Source organism: Berghia stephanieae, chromosome 9 (assembly GCF_034508935.2).
Source record: "Berghia stephanieae isolate SIO BIC M18660-M18661 chromosome 9, UCSD_Bste_1.3, whole genome shotgun sequence".
In the NCBI taxonomy this organism is placed as follows: Eukaryota; Metazoa; Mollusca; class Gastropoda; order Nudibranchia; family Aeolidiidae; genus Berghia; species Berghia stephanieae.
Window position 1 is genome coordinate 27,989,688 of NC_088368.1, and position 18,665 is coordinate 28,008,352.

At 34.5% G+C, this 18,665-nt stretch overlaps 1 protein-coding gene across 1 annotated transcript in view; it reads right to left on the reverse strand.

Annotated features, from left to right (window-relative positions):
• Nucleotides 1-7,166: 7,166 nt before the first annotated feature.
• The window catches only part of LOC144979979 (uncharacterized), a 99,937-nt gene continuing 88,438 nt past the window's right edge, over nucleotides 7,167-18,665 (reverse strand). The window contains exons 28-31 of the mRNA XM_078927370.1: nucleotides 14,358-14,499; nucleotides 12,561-12,649; nucleotides 9,874-9,954; nucleotides 7,167-8,776 (exon numbers count right to left, since the gene is read on the reverse strand). Of these exons, the coding sequence (XP_078783496.1) occupies nucleotides 9,876-9,954; nucleotides 12,561-12,649; nucleotides 14,358-14,499 (310 nt within the window). The 3' untranslated portion in view covers nucleotides 7,167-8,776; nucleotides 9,874-9,875. The remainder of the gene's footprint in view (nucleotides 8,777-9,873; nucleotides 9,955-12,560; nucleotides 12,650-14,357; nucleotides 14,500-18,665) is intronic.

An 18,665-nucleotide genomic window follows, 5' to 3' on the forward strand; every position in this document is an offset into this window, starting at 1 on the left:
ATTTAATGTTAAATCCACCGTCTTTAATAAAGCATAAAATCATCCATGCATTTGTCTATAGATTCAAGGTTTTAGCATCAAAGGCCACTCTGATATATTACCGTTTTGACAATGTTTGTTGCAAATGAAACTTATTGTGATGTTTAAACCCAGATCTGCCTACCATTACGAAAAGTTTGTAGAATTCCGAAAGTTTGGCTTCAATTTCAGAACTTTATGAGCATCTCTAGCTTAACTCTTTCCCTGCCGATCATTTTCAATATTTTCCCAAAATGGCAGGCTTACCCAGCAGAAAAATTGATTTTTAAAACTCAAACAAGCTCTCTAAAAACAGCATTACGTTCTTATTGATTAAACAAAGATCATTGTAATGTACAAAATAAATCTGAATGTGACGATTTTGCTGTAGGTGGTAAGGACAGGGTTAAGTCATTAAAACTTATTGAAAATAAAAATTGATGCCAAACTACCTACATGATTTTATGTATTCGGAAGTGTTATTTTATCCTTGTAAGGGTATAAATTGTTTATTTTAAAAATTAATTATAGAGTGTACTATTTTTATTTTACGAATTTGTGAATAATGTTCAAGTAGACAGGTCTGTAAATAATTACACACAACACAAGTGAGGTGAATTTTGTTTTTTTTTTGTTTGTTTGTTTTTTTTTTTGCTATGCTAGCGTGTGTGGTTCAGACTCATTCACAACAATATTATAATATTGTTTTAGCCGTATAATCAAGCTCTTTTGTCTTATCTGGCACCCGTCTAAGTTGAGCTATCATTGGTGTGTTTTAATGTACTGAAATAAAGAGAGAACTTCGAGAAAGAATGAGGACATAACGATAAGGGTGTGTGTGTGTGTGTGTGTGTGTGTGTGTGTGTTTTGTGTGATTTTGTGCATGCATGTGCCTATTTAGACAAAAAAAAATATTTTGTAAATAAATACTTATTAGATATATTTTCGGTCACTCACCATTTTCCCATCAATAAATATTTCTTGTTTGTTTTATTTATTTTCTCGTTATTTTAATATATTAGTAGTCTGAATTATGAATTGTTTGTTAAAATTTAATATTGATATTTATTATATATTTATTATTATTATTTATTATATTATTATATTATTATTTATTATTATTATTATTATTATTATTATTATATTATTATTATTATTATTATTATTATTATTATTATTATTATTATTATTATTATATTATTATTAGTTATTATTATTATTGATTATTATTATTATTATTATTATTATTATTATTATTATTATATTATTATTATTATTATTATTATTAGGTAATATTTTACGCTGATTAACATTGGTTGTTAATGTCATCATCATCACCACCATCATCACCATCTTTACCACCACCTTAATTATTTTGCTATAACTGTTACAAAATGCAAATTGTCAAATCCTTGCTTTTTATTACTAGACTTTAAGAACAATCTAATCTTTATATTTTATGCCACACCCATGTCACAGCTTTATTACTATTCTCATTTATCCTGACTCCTGCAGCAATAATGGCGATAATCATTATCATCACCATCACCATTATGGTTATTGTCCCCCGTCTTAATTCACTTATCGCTCATAAATACATCTGGTCAAAATTTACATAAACAATAAATTAAATTATTTTTGTTACCTGTTCGTGTACAATAAAATATTATTTTAACCATGCGTCACCCCCCCCCCCCCCCCCCCCCCCTCCCCCCTATTTCATATTTGACCTCTCTATCGGCTTTTAGTAAGCGTATCCATTATAAAAAGGAGGCAACCCTGTAAAAGTCAAATTATCCCACTTGACAAGCACAGTAATTTCCCTTTATTTGTCTACAAAACGTATAGGAAGGAAAGATAATCCAGATAATACAAATCTGTCGAAGGTCAAACTTAGTAGTCTCCCTTCTATTATTTTATATCCTGTATCCATCGTTTCGTTTTTGGAATCTTTTTTTTCTTCTTGAGATTGATTTGAATTCTAGACATCCTTATTATTGTCAATGATTAAAAATGAATAATTTTTCCTTTTCTTTGTCTTTTCCAATTGATTCTGTGATCAATACAATCATAAAACAACTTTATACTTGCCTTTAAAAATCCTTTTTGAGAAGAATTGTTTTATCTTTACTTTGATACCCAACGTAATAATAAGGTGTGTAGTAATGTTTTGCTACCCTTTATACGTTTAACAATTTTTTGTTCAGTTTAAAATAGTTTATTTGACATGCTTTAATTTCCTTTTATACCATGTATTCGAACTGTGAGTGTGAGTGTGTTGTGAATGATGTAAAAATTAATTACTTTTATGTTGGAGTATTTTATATATATATATATATATATATCTGGGTGGGGTTCCTACCTCCCATAGCGGGCAGGGAGGTACATATTGTGTCTTCTATCCCCCCCCATATATGTTTTCCAACATGCTTTCTGTCTTTGTCTTGGAATGAGATTACTTGGTTTTTTCCTGGCCCTGGTCGGATACCCTGGCTGGGAGGGAAACAGTCAAATGTATAGTTAGAGTATTGGGAGATGATATTTTTTTCCTTGTAAATCATCTCTCTGTTATGCACTGTACTGTTTAGTTAATATTATAATTATGTATGATTTTGTAAATATTTGACTGTATCCCTCTTAGTTGGGACCTGTGCTTGTGTCTGGATGAGACTTTAAGGTGATCTCAAACTAAGTACTTTGATTGTGTGCTCTTGGAGTCTACATCTGTTTCCTATTTGAACCAATTCCCCTTTGTCTTACCGTTTCTTGGGTGCTCTAATTGTAATTCTAGAACTTTTTACTATCCGATTTTCTTCCTTTTTTCTGGCGCTTATATGACCTTAATGCGTTACAAGCGCCGTAAAACCCTTAAAAACAAATATATATATATATATATATATATATATATATATATATATATATATATATATATATATATATATATATATATATATATATATATATATATATATATAAATAAAACAAAGTCTCCCCTTTTCTTTGATTTACGAGTGAGTTTGTTGTCTATTTTTCTTTTTTCTATACATTTGAGAGAGTGGAGGAGGTGAGATTTTTTGGGTAGGAGAGGGAGTTTAAACATTTCTCTCGTTTTTCGGGGTCCGGGAGTAGGTACCTGGATAGAAATGTGAAATATCATCATAGTTCTATAGAACAAATATACAAGAAAACCGGGACTGTTGTCATTGCTTGTTTTTATCAGTAGGTAGATACATTCGAGATTTTTTATATATACCTATACCCGTATGTATGTGTTTGCATTATGCTTCGAATTTCATTTATAAAATGTCCTTTTGAGAAATTGTTTGTTTATTATCATATTATTATTATTATTATTATTATTATTATTATTATTATTATTATTATTATTATTATCATTATTATTATTATTATCATTATTATTATTATTATCATTATTATTATTATTATTATCATTATTACCATCATAATTATTGACATTTCTGTTGACTACCATATACCATTATGCAAGGATAGGAAAATTAAAGTGATCTGAAATTGGATACAGTAACAAAAAATGGAATTTTTCTCATTGTCGTATTTTATATAGCTATATATGTGCGGCTATTTTTGTTAAGTGGTATGACACTCGCTTTCGGATCGGAAGGCCCTGGGTTCGAGCCTCGCATAGTTGAGTCCTTGGAAAAGGCTCTTTACTCACATTCTCTCATCGTACTCAGGTGTAAAATGAGTACCTGGCCGTTAACAGCGTTGTCTTTGTCCGAAAAATTGTAATATCGCCTAACAGGCGTCATGTCTCGTCCTACATGTTAAATGTTGCTGTTGGCTAGGGACCCCTTGTAAAGCGCTTTGAGCACGTTTAGTGGATACTGCGCTAAATAAAGCTCAATTACCAGCTAGGTAGTGCGCATTTGATCCTGTGCATGTTTGTTGAGATGGAATTACATTTAACGTTTGCCCTTGTTGGGCCGTTGGATTCTTCATATCTGCCTGGCGCATGGTCTTGTACTAGCAGCCTCTTACGATCGACCCAACCAGCAAAGTCCGGTCCGCATTCTTGCACCGTCTCAAACCCGCCGGACAGCATCGTCACAACACACCTTTAGACCAGATGCCCTGCCGTCTCGGGTTCTTGTACTAGGTAACTGGTTCGAGTCCCGTTTTGCACGGCGCAACTTTGAGTTCTTTAAGTACGGCTATGTGTTCTTGTGGTATAACACTCGCTTTCGGATAGGAAGGTCCTTGGTTCGAGCCTCGCCCGGCGCATAATTGAGTCCTTGGAAAAGGCTCTTAACTCACATTCTCTCACCGTACTCAGGTGTAAAAGTAGTACCTGGCCGTTTACAACGTTGTCTATGTTGGGGAAAATTTAGGGCGCTTGCAACACATTTAGGTTATATCAGCGCCAGTAAAAAGGATGAAAATGTGATAGTAAAAAGTTCTAGAATTACAAGTAAAGCACCCAAGAAAAGGTAAGACACAGGGGAACTGGGAACAAATAGGTATCAGATGCACTTAGTTTGAGACCACCTACAAGTCTCATCCGGACACAAGCACAAAATCCAACAAGGAGGAATACACTCAAATGCTTACATTATAAATTCAAAACAACAAATACATAACAGAGAGATGATATACACGGAAAAAAATATCATCTCCCAAAACAATAACTATGCATTTGACTGCTTCCCTCCCAGCCAAGGACTCCGGCCAGGACGAAACCAAGTAACCTCATTCCAAGATAAAGACGGAAAGCAAAAATATTGGAAAACAGCTACGTATAAGGAGATAGAAGACACAGTGAGTGTCACCTTGCCCACTATGGGAGGTCAGGAACCCCACCCAGCGTCTCCCAGAAAAGTACAACAACAAACAACTCAAAGAAAGAACGAAAGAAAGAAAATCAAATCATAAAGCATAATAATTAAACCGCTTGCTTCCCTTATTTATTTGACAATTTAATCAAAGGACTTAAATTTTTGAGAAAAATAAGTTTATAAATTCAGAAAAGTGCTATTCTATAATATATTTCCTCTGGTCCAGTGATTATTCATCAGTTTCTCCCGAGTTTATACTTAAAATACAACTTCGTAAATAATAATAATAATAATAATAATAATAATAATAATAATAATAATAATAATAATAATAATAGTAATGATGATAATGATAATAATAAATAAATAAATAAATAAATAAATAAACTAACAAATATTATAAAATCCAGACAAAACACACCCTATAACTAATTCAGATATTGTAAATAAACGTCAGATAAATCCTATTGGTATTAATCAAAGCATAAAATACGTTGTATTTGAAAGTTCATTATTAGCATTTGACATAGATAATTATCTAACATTAATAACAAATACTATTCCAATAATCAAAATAACACACGCGCACAACACATTAAGTTATCATCTCAAATGTAAAAATAAACATCAATAGTTTACGCGCCAAAAGTGCGTGTCGGTGTATTCATAACATTAATATAAGAGACATTAATTTGTATAATTTGTATAAAAATCACTTCTAAAATATATTATGGCGTATAATATTATTTATAATATAATATTATTAGATCTATGTATAATATATTACATGTGTACAGGTATGCAGCGGCTTTATAATAACAACAACAATATCAACATAGATATACACACTGTAAAACTGTATAGCATGTGTGTTATCATAGATGGTATAGTATAAATATAAGATCACAACACGACAACGCATAATCTTGATATTTTCTAAAAATGAGGTAATAATTTAATGTGTTATGGCTTCTAAAAATAGAGGGGGGGGGGGGGGGGGGGGGGGGGATCTGCTCTACTGCTAAATTATGTGTGCTCCGTGACAAATACAACCTAGGAAATTTATGGGGCTGGAGATAATAATAATTGGGGGAGGAGGAGGGGGGGTTCTCCTCTACAAATACAGATGCAGGCTCGAACTGGAGATCCTTTGATTTGGGGGTCAACGTGTTTGAAACCCATCTCCCCTAATGAATGATATATCTACTATTATTAACACCCCCCCCCCCCCCCCTTATCAACATCTGAGTACGGCTAGACATTCGATTAATATTAGATAATAAAATTTTAAATTGAATAAAACTGCCATTAAAAATCTTGACCATCCAATTATTAATTATAACCAAAGACTCCACAGTTAAATAGTATATAAAGCGATCCGATTCTACGACAAACCCAACATTGATTATTATGTGTTTTTTATAGAGTAAATATGTTTAACATAATTCAGTTCCCTCCCTTGATTATGCGACTCATAGGACACACAAAAAAGCTCCAATAATGAGACTATTGATTTCTATTTTCATTAAGATACATTTAATTTGTTATTTTGTATCATTACCTTTGCTTGTAATGTTTTTAAAATTCTGGACGAATTTCACTTGGTTTGACTCGTATATTAATAACCGTCAATTTATGAAGTTTTGTTATCTACTTTCTACATAAATTATTTCGTCTCTAAACATTCGCCGAGTTCGCCTGAAAGTAAAAGAGCAAAGCAGATGACGCCAGCTAGCTCTTGATTTTTAAAGCTATTTTTTTTTTTTAGAACACGGGATCAAAACCATTCACTGTAATCGTCTCCGTTTTCATTGAGTATATTATTGACTATTCCACTGGCACATCAAAGGGAAGAACTGGCTATTAAGTGTATTTCTCTATTTCATTTTTCACATAATATCAATAAATCTTTAGTTTTCTAGCTGTAATATGCATCTTTATAGTATCTTCAAGAGCACATAATATCACAATTCGTTTATTGAGCAAAACAAAAATAACATTAGTAAATAAAAATAATAAGAAAAAAAAAACCATTTTGAAAAGATTATCACCTATCGTTTCAATCCGGTGTTTTTTGTTTGGGTATAAACATGTCAGAAAATGAGAGGAGAGTGAAAATCACAGATATTTGAAGACAGGGGTGGGGGGGGGGGGTGTTTTGATTTTGTCAGTTTGAGAAACAATCCTCGAACCGTATAAATTTATCCCAAGTTTAATCTTTTTGGCTATGTATATGTGTCAGTGCATGACATAATCAGTCGGAAGGTGAAAATTTTGGATTTGCATTATTTTTTTCATTTTCGGAAAGCATGTGGTCCCCAGAGCATTTTAATCTTTATTTGAAGTAAATTGGGTGATTTTTCGTGAAGTTATGGTCTGTCAGATGTATGGGAAAGGTATCCGGCAACTTTTCTCAAATTTCATACTTTTTAAAACTTAACTAGCTGCCAAAAAATATTTAGAAGTGAAATTAAGCTTTGATATTTCCTGAAGATGTACAAACATGGTTGATTTAACCATTTATGACAAGAACTCATTATAGATAAAAAAAATTGACCTTGTAACTAAACTTGGCAATATCTCAGTTCAAACCTTTTCACCATCCGATTGATTATGTCATTCACTGTAACACATTTAATTGTTGGCATCAAAGGCAACCCGACACCGTTTTGAGACGATGAGTCACATAAATATCAAATGCGTCGGAACTCGAATAATTCTTAATACAAAATTATAACTAGGTCTATGCACTAACTCTATATTATTACATTTAAAACCCGGAAATCAAATTAAATTAAAATCATTGCCAAAAGTATATTAAAATACCGAATTAAGTTTGCGGTATATTTTAACTCTATCTATTAATAAGACACGATATATTCTATTTTAATCAAGGGGACGCACAAAAATGTACTAAGTCCTTACCCCGATATGCTATTTCGAAAACAATCGAATATTTACAAAAAAAATCAATTTTAACTTATTTTAAAAATTGTTCTTGTCAGATTTCATTTTAAAAATTCGAATATCACTGAATCAAGTTGACCTAAATTTGCCATAAAACATTAAACCTAAGACCTCGATGAAGATAGAAATAAATGCTTATCATCATTTAATTGGTGTTTTAAAACTATGAAATTAGTAAAGTTATACGAGTTGACAAAGTAGTATGAAAGTACCCTACCCTTAAATCATTTCAAAATGTTTGTTAAAAGTTCCTCAGATTATATTTCCCACCCCCTTTTCCCCCAAATCATTGATTTGACAGATTTTCATTGATTGACTATTAAGCAAAGGGAAATGGTTTATTATATAGACTATATTATTTGCTTTGTTGTATTTTCAATGTTTACTATAACGTATCTAAAATATTTCTTGAAGCCAGTGTAGAGAAAAAAGTTATAGTTTTACGTAAAAACCAGAGACAAGTAAAATTTGACCTTCGAATAACTGAAAAGAAATTATTTAAATTAATATTTATAACCTGTTCTTTATCTAAATTTAATTTGCCTGAAATGTGAAGTTCCTAAATGATTTCACTTGATTTTTTGAAGCAGACATTTATAAAGCAAAATTCTTAAATAAGTGAAATTATGGGAGTAAATTTTAACACCTCAACAATATTTTCTATTCATTTCATAATGTAAACTATAATTTTGTATCGTCTATAGTGTATCGCATTGTGTATTTTGCCTTGAAATGTTCAAAGCGGGATGCATGTATTACAATTATAATTATTTTTTTTAAAAACATTATCTTTTCATCCATCTACCCATTATTATTATTAAGTAATATTATTAATTTTCAATCAATTTCATTCTTAAAGATTCAAATCACTATGTCTATCATTTTCTATTAATAGTTTGATTGCCAGGAGTTTTTCTTTAGACAAAGCCATTTGTCGTCACCAAAGTCAGTGTCAGTTATTATCAACGTCGAGATTTCTGGAAAAAGGGAGGTGGGGGTTGGGGGTGGGGGGTTGGGGGGGGGGGGGCAGTACAAAGAGTTGATTAGCGTTTTTTTAAAAGAAATTATAGATATCGAATACAAATTGTCCATTCTGTCCCCGAATCGTCATAAAATATCATGTGATCAATCTGAAATAAATAAGTCATATTGCAGAACATTTGAGTGTCGTAGTTGTGGTAAACAGGTAAAGTTTTGGACTTTAAGGACGAGCAAAATTAGTTTTCAGGGTTCGAGTTTGAGCTGGGGGGTTGGCATTTCGACGGTATGCCAGATGAAAGGTATTCTGTACATATAACTTTCCTCTTCTTGCCACGCTGCATCAAACACAACTACCAGGACACCTAATTCAGGCAACAAAAGTGTGATGTACGTGTCCAAAGACTGGTTCTAATCTCATTGGGAAGTGTGAAACATGTCTTCTGGAGGACTGGATACATTCATACATTGTGGAACCGATCCTCTGGTTCCAAGAGTTATGGCATCTGATCTGATTTTCTAAATAAATGCTGGTCGTTCACTCTCTCCTTACAAGCCATTTTCGGGATTTTCCCCAAAACTTCACACCCAACTAACACAAAATAGATTTTTTATTACTAAGACATAATAGCAGTAACGTTCTTGCCATACATAATTTCTTTAGCAAAACATGCTCTACAACACACTGTTCATTTTCTTTAAATTTTATGACGTACAAAAGAAATTTGAATAAGAAAATCATTGATTGTATCTTTACGAATGTGACCATTTTTCTATAGTTGGTAAGAAGAGGGTTAATAAAGATAAACCATACTCGCTCTTCTACGCCCCGTAATCCTAAGAATATGCATAGTATACACCCTGCTACGAAAATAGTTAAGCCACCTTATGGTTCTATATGTAACCTATACATTGTTAGTCCTTCGGACGACTGGTTACACACTCCCAATGATTTTTGAACCGGAAGAGTCTGTGTGATGTCTCGATTTCTGCATCCCGTTTTGTAGAATATAGAAATTATGATAAGACATTTTGGAACCTCCAGGTCATGTTCTAGGTCATATCCTATGTCCTGTTCTAGGCCAAGTTCACTTACCGTTATTCAAGGGTACATTTTGTTCCGTCAAAAATCAGCCCGGTGCCGCAGTCCTCGATAACATTGGAGCCTATGGTGCATCTGGAAATAAAAATGATTAACCAGTAGGTTTTTTAACCAATCAAAACAATGGAATCGTGACACACCCCAAACCCATCCAAACAAACATATTCATATCTGGTTGTTTATGAACACAAGAAAAAAAAAGGATGAAGTTGACGTCACATTGCTCTTCTTATTGTTTTTCATTTCAGACTGAAAGTTAGATGACTAGATCTCTCTAACTTGGGCATTTATATATATATATATTTAAAATATTTACCACAATGTTTGGGGCAGTCTACATCAATGTTTCAGGCTTAATTTGCCATCTTCAGGACTGAGACTGAAAACAACTCAGTCCTGAAGATGGCAAATTAAGCCTGAAACATTGATGTAGACTGCCCCAAACATTGTGGTAAATATTTTAAATAATAATTCGCTCCATTACTACATGTCGAGCACTTTTCGTACCATATTTGTATCAAACACGATTCAATATATATATATATATAATATATATATATTTTTATTTTTTTTTTATATATAGGGCAACATCCACTAAAAGTGCTCAAAGAGCTTTACACAAGATTCCTAGAAAACAGCAACACTTAACATGTAAAACGGGATATGAATCAAAATTAGGCCGTATTACTTTTTTTTGGACAGAGACAATGCTGTTAACTTAAGTACGGTGAGAGAAAGTGTGTGAAGGGCCTTTTTTAAGGATTCAACTTTGTGGCGTTGTGGTCGGGACTCAAACATGGACCTTCCGACCCGAAGTTGAATGTTATACTGCATGACCACATTGCAAACACTAGATTCTCTCAATCAGATTATTGCCCCTTTTCACACATTGCAAACAAGGATTTACTCTCTCGAGCGTGTCCCTTTCCACAGATTGCAGACAAAAATCCTCTCTCGAATATGTCCATATGTCCGTACTACAGACAAGAATTATCGTGAGACAGTGTCCCTCTCAACATACTACAGACAAAACTTACCACGAGAGAGTGTCCCTGTCCACATACTGCTGACAAGAATTCCCTCTCTCGAGTGTCCCTGTCCACATACAGGAAACAAGAATTCTCATTCTCTCTCTCTCTCTCTCTCTCTCTCTCTCTCTCTCTCTCTCTCTCTCTTTCTCTCTCTTTCTTTTTTTTCTCTCTCTCTCTCTCTCTCTCTCTCTCTCTCTATCTATCTCTCTTGTCCCTTTCCACATACTGCAGACACATTTTTCTCTCGAATGTGTCCCTGTTAACATACTGCAGATGAGAATTCTCACGAGAGAGTTTCCCTGTCCAATGCTACAGACGAGAATTCTCGTGACACAGTGTCCCTGTCCAGATACTACAGGCAAGAATTCTCATTAGAGAATGAATATCCCTGTACACATACTGCATACAAGAATTCTCGTGAGAGAGTGTCTCTGTCCACAAAATACAGACGAGAATTCTTGTGATAGAGTGTCGTTCCACTTTTTGCAAACAATAATTCTCTCTCTCTCTCTCTCTCTCTCTCTCTCTCATTCTCTCTCTATCTCTATCTCTCTCTCCCTCTCTCTCTCTCTCTCTCTCTCTCTTTCTCTCTCTCCCTCCCTCTCTCGTATCCCTGCCCACATACTGCAGACAATAATTCTCACGAGAGAGAGAGAGAGAGAGAGAGAGAGAGAGAGAGAGAGAGAGAGAGAGAGAGAGAGAGTGTGTGTGTGTGTCGCTGTCCACATGCTACAGACAAGAATTTTCTTGAGAGATGGTCACTGTACACAAAATACAGATGACAATTCTTGCGAGAGAGTGAGTGCCCCTGTATTAGAGACGAGTATTCTTCACAAATCTTTTTTGCCTCATTTACATTAAATATTCGTCACTTTAATGGAACAGGAACTTTAAACGTATTGTCCCAATCGACTCAAATGTTAACAGCAATCTGAGTATAGACGATGACACAGTACAACAAGTACATCTGAATCGAATTTTGGTTCCACGGAGCATGCTTGGGGCGATGGATAAATTAAGAGTTTATGAAACGCATTGAACATGGTAATGTCTTAGAAATGTGCGTACTTGTTTAAATGGAGCTTTTAAATTGAGATGTTATATAGCGCAAGATCGACTAAACGTGCTCAAAGCGCTTTACAAGGGGTCCCTGGCCAACAAAAACATTTAACATGTGGGGCGGGACATCGCTTGTTAGGCGATATTACAATTTTTTCGGACAGAGACAACGCTGTTAACAGCCAGGTACTCATTTTACACCTGAGTACGGTGAGAGAATGTGAGTAAAGAGCCTTCTCCATCCAAGGACTCAACTATGCGCCGAGCGAGGCTCAAACCCAGCACCTCACGATCCGATAGCGAGTGTCATACCACTAGACCACTGCAACCGGTAAGAATAAAAGTTTCGAATCTTCAACATTTTCTTCTTACCTTATAAACATATACCTGTCTGTACAATATGTGTAAGAATAAAAGTTTCGAATCTTCAACATTTTCTTCTTACCTTATAAACATAGACCTGTCTGTACAATATGTGTAAGAATAAAAGTTTCGAATCTTCAACATTTTCTTCTTACCTTATAAACATAGACCTGTCTGTACAATATGTGTAAGAATAAAAGTTTCGGATCTTCAACATTTTCTTCTTACCTTATAAACATAGACCTGTCTGTACAATATGTGTAGTCACCAAGGGCAATGCCAGTACACTCGGATGTACCGTTGATACAATCGATTCTCTGAATAGAGGATAAAAATGATAAATGAAATAATTGATAATACACCGAAATCCGCTTATGTTTGGTTTTTTTATTAAAGGGTTTTACGGGGCGCTTACAACACATTAAGGTCATATCAGCGTCCGTAAAAAGGAAGAAATTGGTATGGTGGGCATCCTTCCGTCTCAATAGACGATGGTTTGCGCCCTGTATGGCTTTGGTCTCATCAGTCTTGTTGAGAGCAGCGACGGATGCGACTCAGCAGACCAATCCTTGCATGGCAGTCTCTACCGCAGTTGTTGCACACGTAGTTTGACTGTATGTTTGGTGTTTGGATCTGCCGCCTCTCTTTCCTCCTTGCTCTCCTCTCCTCAAACTTCTTCTGTCTCCTCTCCTCACCCCTCTTCACTCCCTCCATCACCGCATATCTCCAGCCGCTGCGGTCGTCAGCAAGCGATTCCCATGTGTTTGAGTCGATGCCTGTCAATTTCATGTCTCGTTTGCAGACATCATAGAAGCGCAGAGCTGGATGGCCAGTTGGTCGCCGTCCAGAATCTAGTTAACCGTACATGATGTCTTTGGGTATGCGTCCAAAAGGAAGAAAATAGGATAGTAAAAAGAAACTTCTAGAATTACAATTATAACACCTAAGAAAATGTAAGACAAAGGGGAATTGGTTCAAATAGGAAACAGATGTAGATTCGAAATCCGCTTATAGTCAACACTCTTAAAATCAATTCCTGCTTTAAGTCATAACCTCTTGCTGGTTCCTAATTTTCGGTTCTTTATCGAACTGTATTCCATTGTCATTGTCATAGTTTGTTTTTGTCTTAAAGGGTTTTACGGCGCTTGCAACACATTAAGGTCATATCCGCGCCAGTAAAAAGGAAGAAAATGGGATAATAATAAGTTCTAATCTAGAGTTACTATTAATACGCCAAATAAAAGGTAAGAGAACGGGGAATTGGTTCAAATAGGAAACAGACGTAGTTTCCAAGAGCACACTATCAAAGTACTTAGTTTGAGATCACCTATAAGTCTCATCCGAATACAAGCACAAAATCCAACTATGAAGAATACAGTCAAATGCTTACATTATACATTCAAAATAACAAATATAATAATAATAATAATAATAATAATAATAATAATAATAATAATAATAATAATAATAATAATAATAATAATAATAATAATAATAATAATAATAATAATAATAATAATGATAATATTAATAATAATAATAATATAATAATAATAATAATAATAATAATAATAATAATAATAATAATAATAATAATAATAATAATAGTAATAATGATACATAAGATGATTTACAAGGGGTAAAAATATCTCCCCAAACAATAACTGTTCGACTATAAGCATTCGACTGTTTCACTCCCAGCCAAGGACTCCGGTCAGGGCCAGGGCAAAACCAAGTAGAGAAAACAGATATAAGAGGATATAATAATCAGTAAGTGGGATAGTAAAAAGTTAAAGTATTACAATTAAAGCATCCGAGAAAAAGTAAAACAAAGTGAAATTGTTTCAAACAGGGGGGGGGGGGGGAGAGAAAGAGAGAGAGGGGGAGAGAGAGAGAGAAGGAAAGAGAGAGGGAGAGAAATAGAGAGAGCGGGAGAGAGAGAGAGAGATGGGGGGAGAGAGAGAGATAGAAGGGTGGGAGAGGATAATTTAATAAAAACAAACGAAAGAAAGAAGTGATACTTACTTCACTTGTAAATGAAATCTCTGACGTCACAGATATATCACTTTGCTCAGATTGTTCAGATGACCTTGACGTCATACTGGGAGTGAATGACGTCATACTTTGATCAGAAGGCTCTGATGTTGCGGATGATGCAGATGTTGTTCTGGTTAGAATAATAATAATAATAATAATATAATAATAATAATAATAATAATAATAATAATAATAATAATAATAATAATAATGATAATAATAATAATAATAATAATAATAATAATAATAATAATAATAATAATAATAATAATAATAATAATAATAATAATAATAATAATAATAATAATAATAATAATAAAAGAAAAAAAATAATAATGTTATAATAATGGTAATGTTATAATAATAATAATAATAATAATAATAATAATAATAATAATAATATTAATAATAATAATAATAATAATAATAATAATAATAATAATAATAATAATAATAATAATAATAATAATAATAATAATAATAATAATAAAGAACATCGTTTTCAACAGTACAGTTCTCTATTTTAACACACACAAAATATATTCCAACACAGTGAAGTAATGCAGTGCGTTTTTCATCATAATAATAAATATGGCGAAATCGAAAAAAATCTCGCCTTCATCCGGGATCGGGTTTAATCCCATTTACGTGTGAAGTGAACATTCGTTCTGCCAACTCAGCTATCAAGACCTCCTTAAGGCATATTGCTCTACATTAAAGCTCAAAACATTTGTTATTTCATTTTTTTTTTTTACTGTATGTGAAGTAAAGGGGGGTGGGGGTTGGGTTTTTTTGTTGTTGTTGTTTTTTTTTTTACTTGTGAGACGTGGTGTATTTGGCAATTGCCTTGAGACGGGCTATTGCAATTTCAGTTTCCGTTATACTTACTTGTTTACTTATTTACTTTAAAATGAAAGTTTTTATATAGCGCAATATCCACTCGAAGTCTCAAAGCGCCTTACAAGGGGACCCAGGCTAAGTTAATATGTAAGAAAAGACATGACGACTGTTAGGCGATATCATATATTTTCTGTTTTATACCTGAGTACGATGAGAGGATCTGCGTAGTAAAGATCCTTTTTCAAGGACTCAACTATGCGCCGAGTGAAGCTCGAACTTAGGACCTTTCGATCTGAGAGCGAATGTCGTACCACAAGCCCACATAGGTGCGCTTACTCACTTACTTTTAAAAAATGAGCTTTACAGTATATGTGCTCAACGCGCTTTACAAGGGGCCCTGGTCAACAGCAACATTTAACATTAGGACGGGACATAACACCTGTTAAGCGATCTTTCAAGTTTTCGGACAAAGACATCGCTGTTAACGACCAGGTACTCATTTTACACCTGAGTACGGTGAGAGAATGTGAGTAAAGAGCCTTTTCCAAGGACTCAAGTATGCGCCGAGCGCGAGACTCGAATCCAGGACCTTCCGATCCGAAAGCGAGTGTCATACCACTAGACCACATAGCCACACAGCCTTGATAAGTACTTAAAGCCTTTGGTTTGTTTTTAAGGGTTTTACGGCGCTTGTAACACATTTAGGTCATATCAGCGCCTGTAAAAAGGAAGAAAATGGGAGAGTAAAAAGTTCTAGGAAAAACAATTAAAGCACCCAAGAAAAGGTAAGACAAAGGGGAATTGGTTCAAATAGGAAACAGATGAAGATTCCAAGAGCACACTATCAGCGTGCATAGTTTGAGGTCACCTAAACGTTTCATCCAGACACAAACACAGGTCCCCACAAAGAGGAATACACTCACGTGTTTACAAATCATATAATATAATATGTAAACAAAACATAATACATAATAGAGAGATAATGTACAAGACAAAAATATCTTCCAAAAATTCTACCTATACATATCGACTGTTTCCCTCCCAGCTAGGGTATCCGACCAGGGCCAGTACAAGACCAAGTAATCTCATTCCAAGAAAAAGACAGAAAGCATAAGGAGATAGAAGACACAGTAAGTGCCTCCCTGCCCACTATGGGAGGTCAGGAACCCCACCCAGACTTAAAGCATTTAACTCCTTCTGGAACACTGGCAATGGATGACTCTCCTCCACTGACACGACTTTGGGCTGCCTTCTCCACTTCCTTCCATGTTTTCCCTTTCTTCTTCTTCTTCTTCTTCTTCTTCTTCTTCTTCAATAGGGTTACTCAGTCGTGACGTCACTTCCCTCGTAAGCACGCATAGTAACTGGTTCTAAACACATGCCCTTACACAGAGAACGTCTACATAGCATTGCGCATGCGTCTCTCTTACCAACTGAGAAAATCTATCTTTTGGTTAATGAGATATCACTTTAAAAATGCTATTATATAGATACTGTTATCAAATAAAAATGTAACCAAGAAACTTATTTTGATGAAAAGTTCACAGTGATGCACCACTAAGTTATATCGTTTCTCGGCGATCTTTTAGTCTGAGTTACCGAAGTCTGAAGTCAGTGATTTCACGGCGGGTAATCTCAATCTTGGGTGTTCTTTGTAACACATCACTGTGAACTTTTCATCAAAATAAGTTTATTTGTTATATCTTTATTTTGTATAAGTATGTATCTGACAACATTTTGAAAAGTGATTTCTCAAATATAATTAGTGATATCTCATTTACCAAACGATAGATTTCCTCAGTTGATAAGAGAGACGCATGCGCAATGCTATGTTGACGTTCTCTCTGTAAGGGCATGTGATTTTGGGCTGTCATCTCCACTTCCTTCTATGTTGTCTCTTTTTTCTTCTTCAATAGGGTTCAACACTTGTGAAGTCACTTCTCTGGTAAGGACGCTTAGCAACTGGTTCTAAACTATCGAAACAATGGCGGACGCCATTATCTCCATCACCGCCCTTATGAAATACTTCTCCGACGAGCATAAAAGTGTATCCAGAGTGAGGAGAAAATCATTATAAATCTGATCATGTTTTGACTTTTATACATTCTGATCATATGACATATAAACAAGTTCTAGCCTGCACGAATAATAAAAATTACCGATCGTCTTTGTTTAGAACCAAGCTGCTGGTTGCTGGGCGGACGTGACATCAGACTATTGAATCCTATTTTCACCTCCAATTTCATTGTTATTCTTTTCGAAGCAACACTAGCGCATACTTTGTATAAAGGTCATAGGCAAATCATTAAAAATTTGTCGTCCACGTAATCTCTGCCACGTATACAATGACTAATACATTTTTATTTGTATATTATATTTATAACCAAGTACGAGTCCTACGCAAATTATAAAATTGTGCATATCTGTCCTATTCATAGCATTTCATGAGGTATATAAATTTATAGATGACTATTTATAAACCTATGATGAGAACAGAATATGACTAGAGACGTAAGGTCACGCATGGCACACACAACGGTGGGCAGAGAGGGTTGAGTCAGTGCTCAAACGGGAAAATCCGATTTTTGTACCCGCCCCCCCCCCCCCTCCCTTTTTTTTAAATTTTAAATTGGAGGGCATGGGTAGGAGGGGGAACGGGCAAGTTAGCATGGTAGAGCCGTGAGCCGCGTGGAGCCGGAGTTTATCCCGGTTTCTATGACGTGAAAAGGACTATAGCAAAATTTTTGTTATCCTTTGGATAGGATCACAAAGTACTTTCCACCAGATCATGGTGCCTCCATAACATGAATTATAATAATATGTGACTGTCACAGTGATTCTTTGCGTCCTTTGTTTGTGCCCAGCACTACAGTAGATTTTAATCTGATCTTAGATTATATCGCAACGTGCGACAGTAGTGTTATATGACACTCGGCTTGTAACCTGAAAGTCTCTGGTTCGAGTTCGGCACTGTGTGTGAGAAGGGGGGGGGGGGGCACAACGTTTTGACTCTAACCGTGCCATGGTGTCAAATGAGCACCTGACTGGTAACAGCGTTGTGTCTCTGTCCGAAAAAAAAATGTAATATCGCTTAACAGACGTCATGTCTCGTCCTATAATATGTTAATTGTTGCTGTTGAATTGAGACGCCCTATAAAGTGCTTTTTTTTTTTTTTGCATTTTAGCTTATATCGCACAATATAAATGTTCAACTAAGTAGATAACATCAGGAAAATGTGTATAAAACACCGACAGACGAAGCAGGAAGAAAAATACGATATTGGGCAAGAACTAATCTACGAGGTCTCGCTAGGAGCTCTATAAATTACTGAATTCGGGAAAAAGTCAATATCATAACATCTTATTTTCATGAAAATTTAAGAATACCAAATGGTAGAAATAAATGACTTATAACACGGTCAAATAATTTATTAGTTTACACACCACATCACCAAT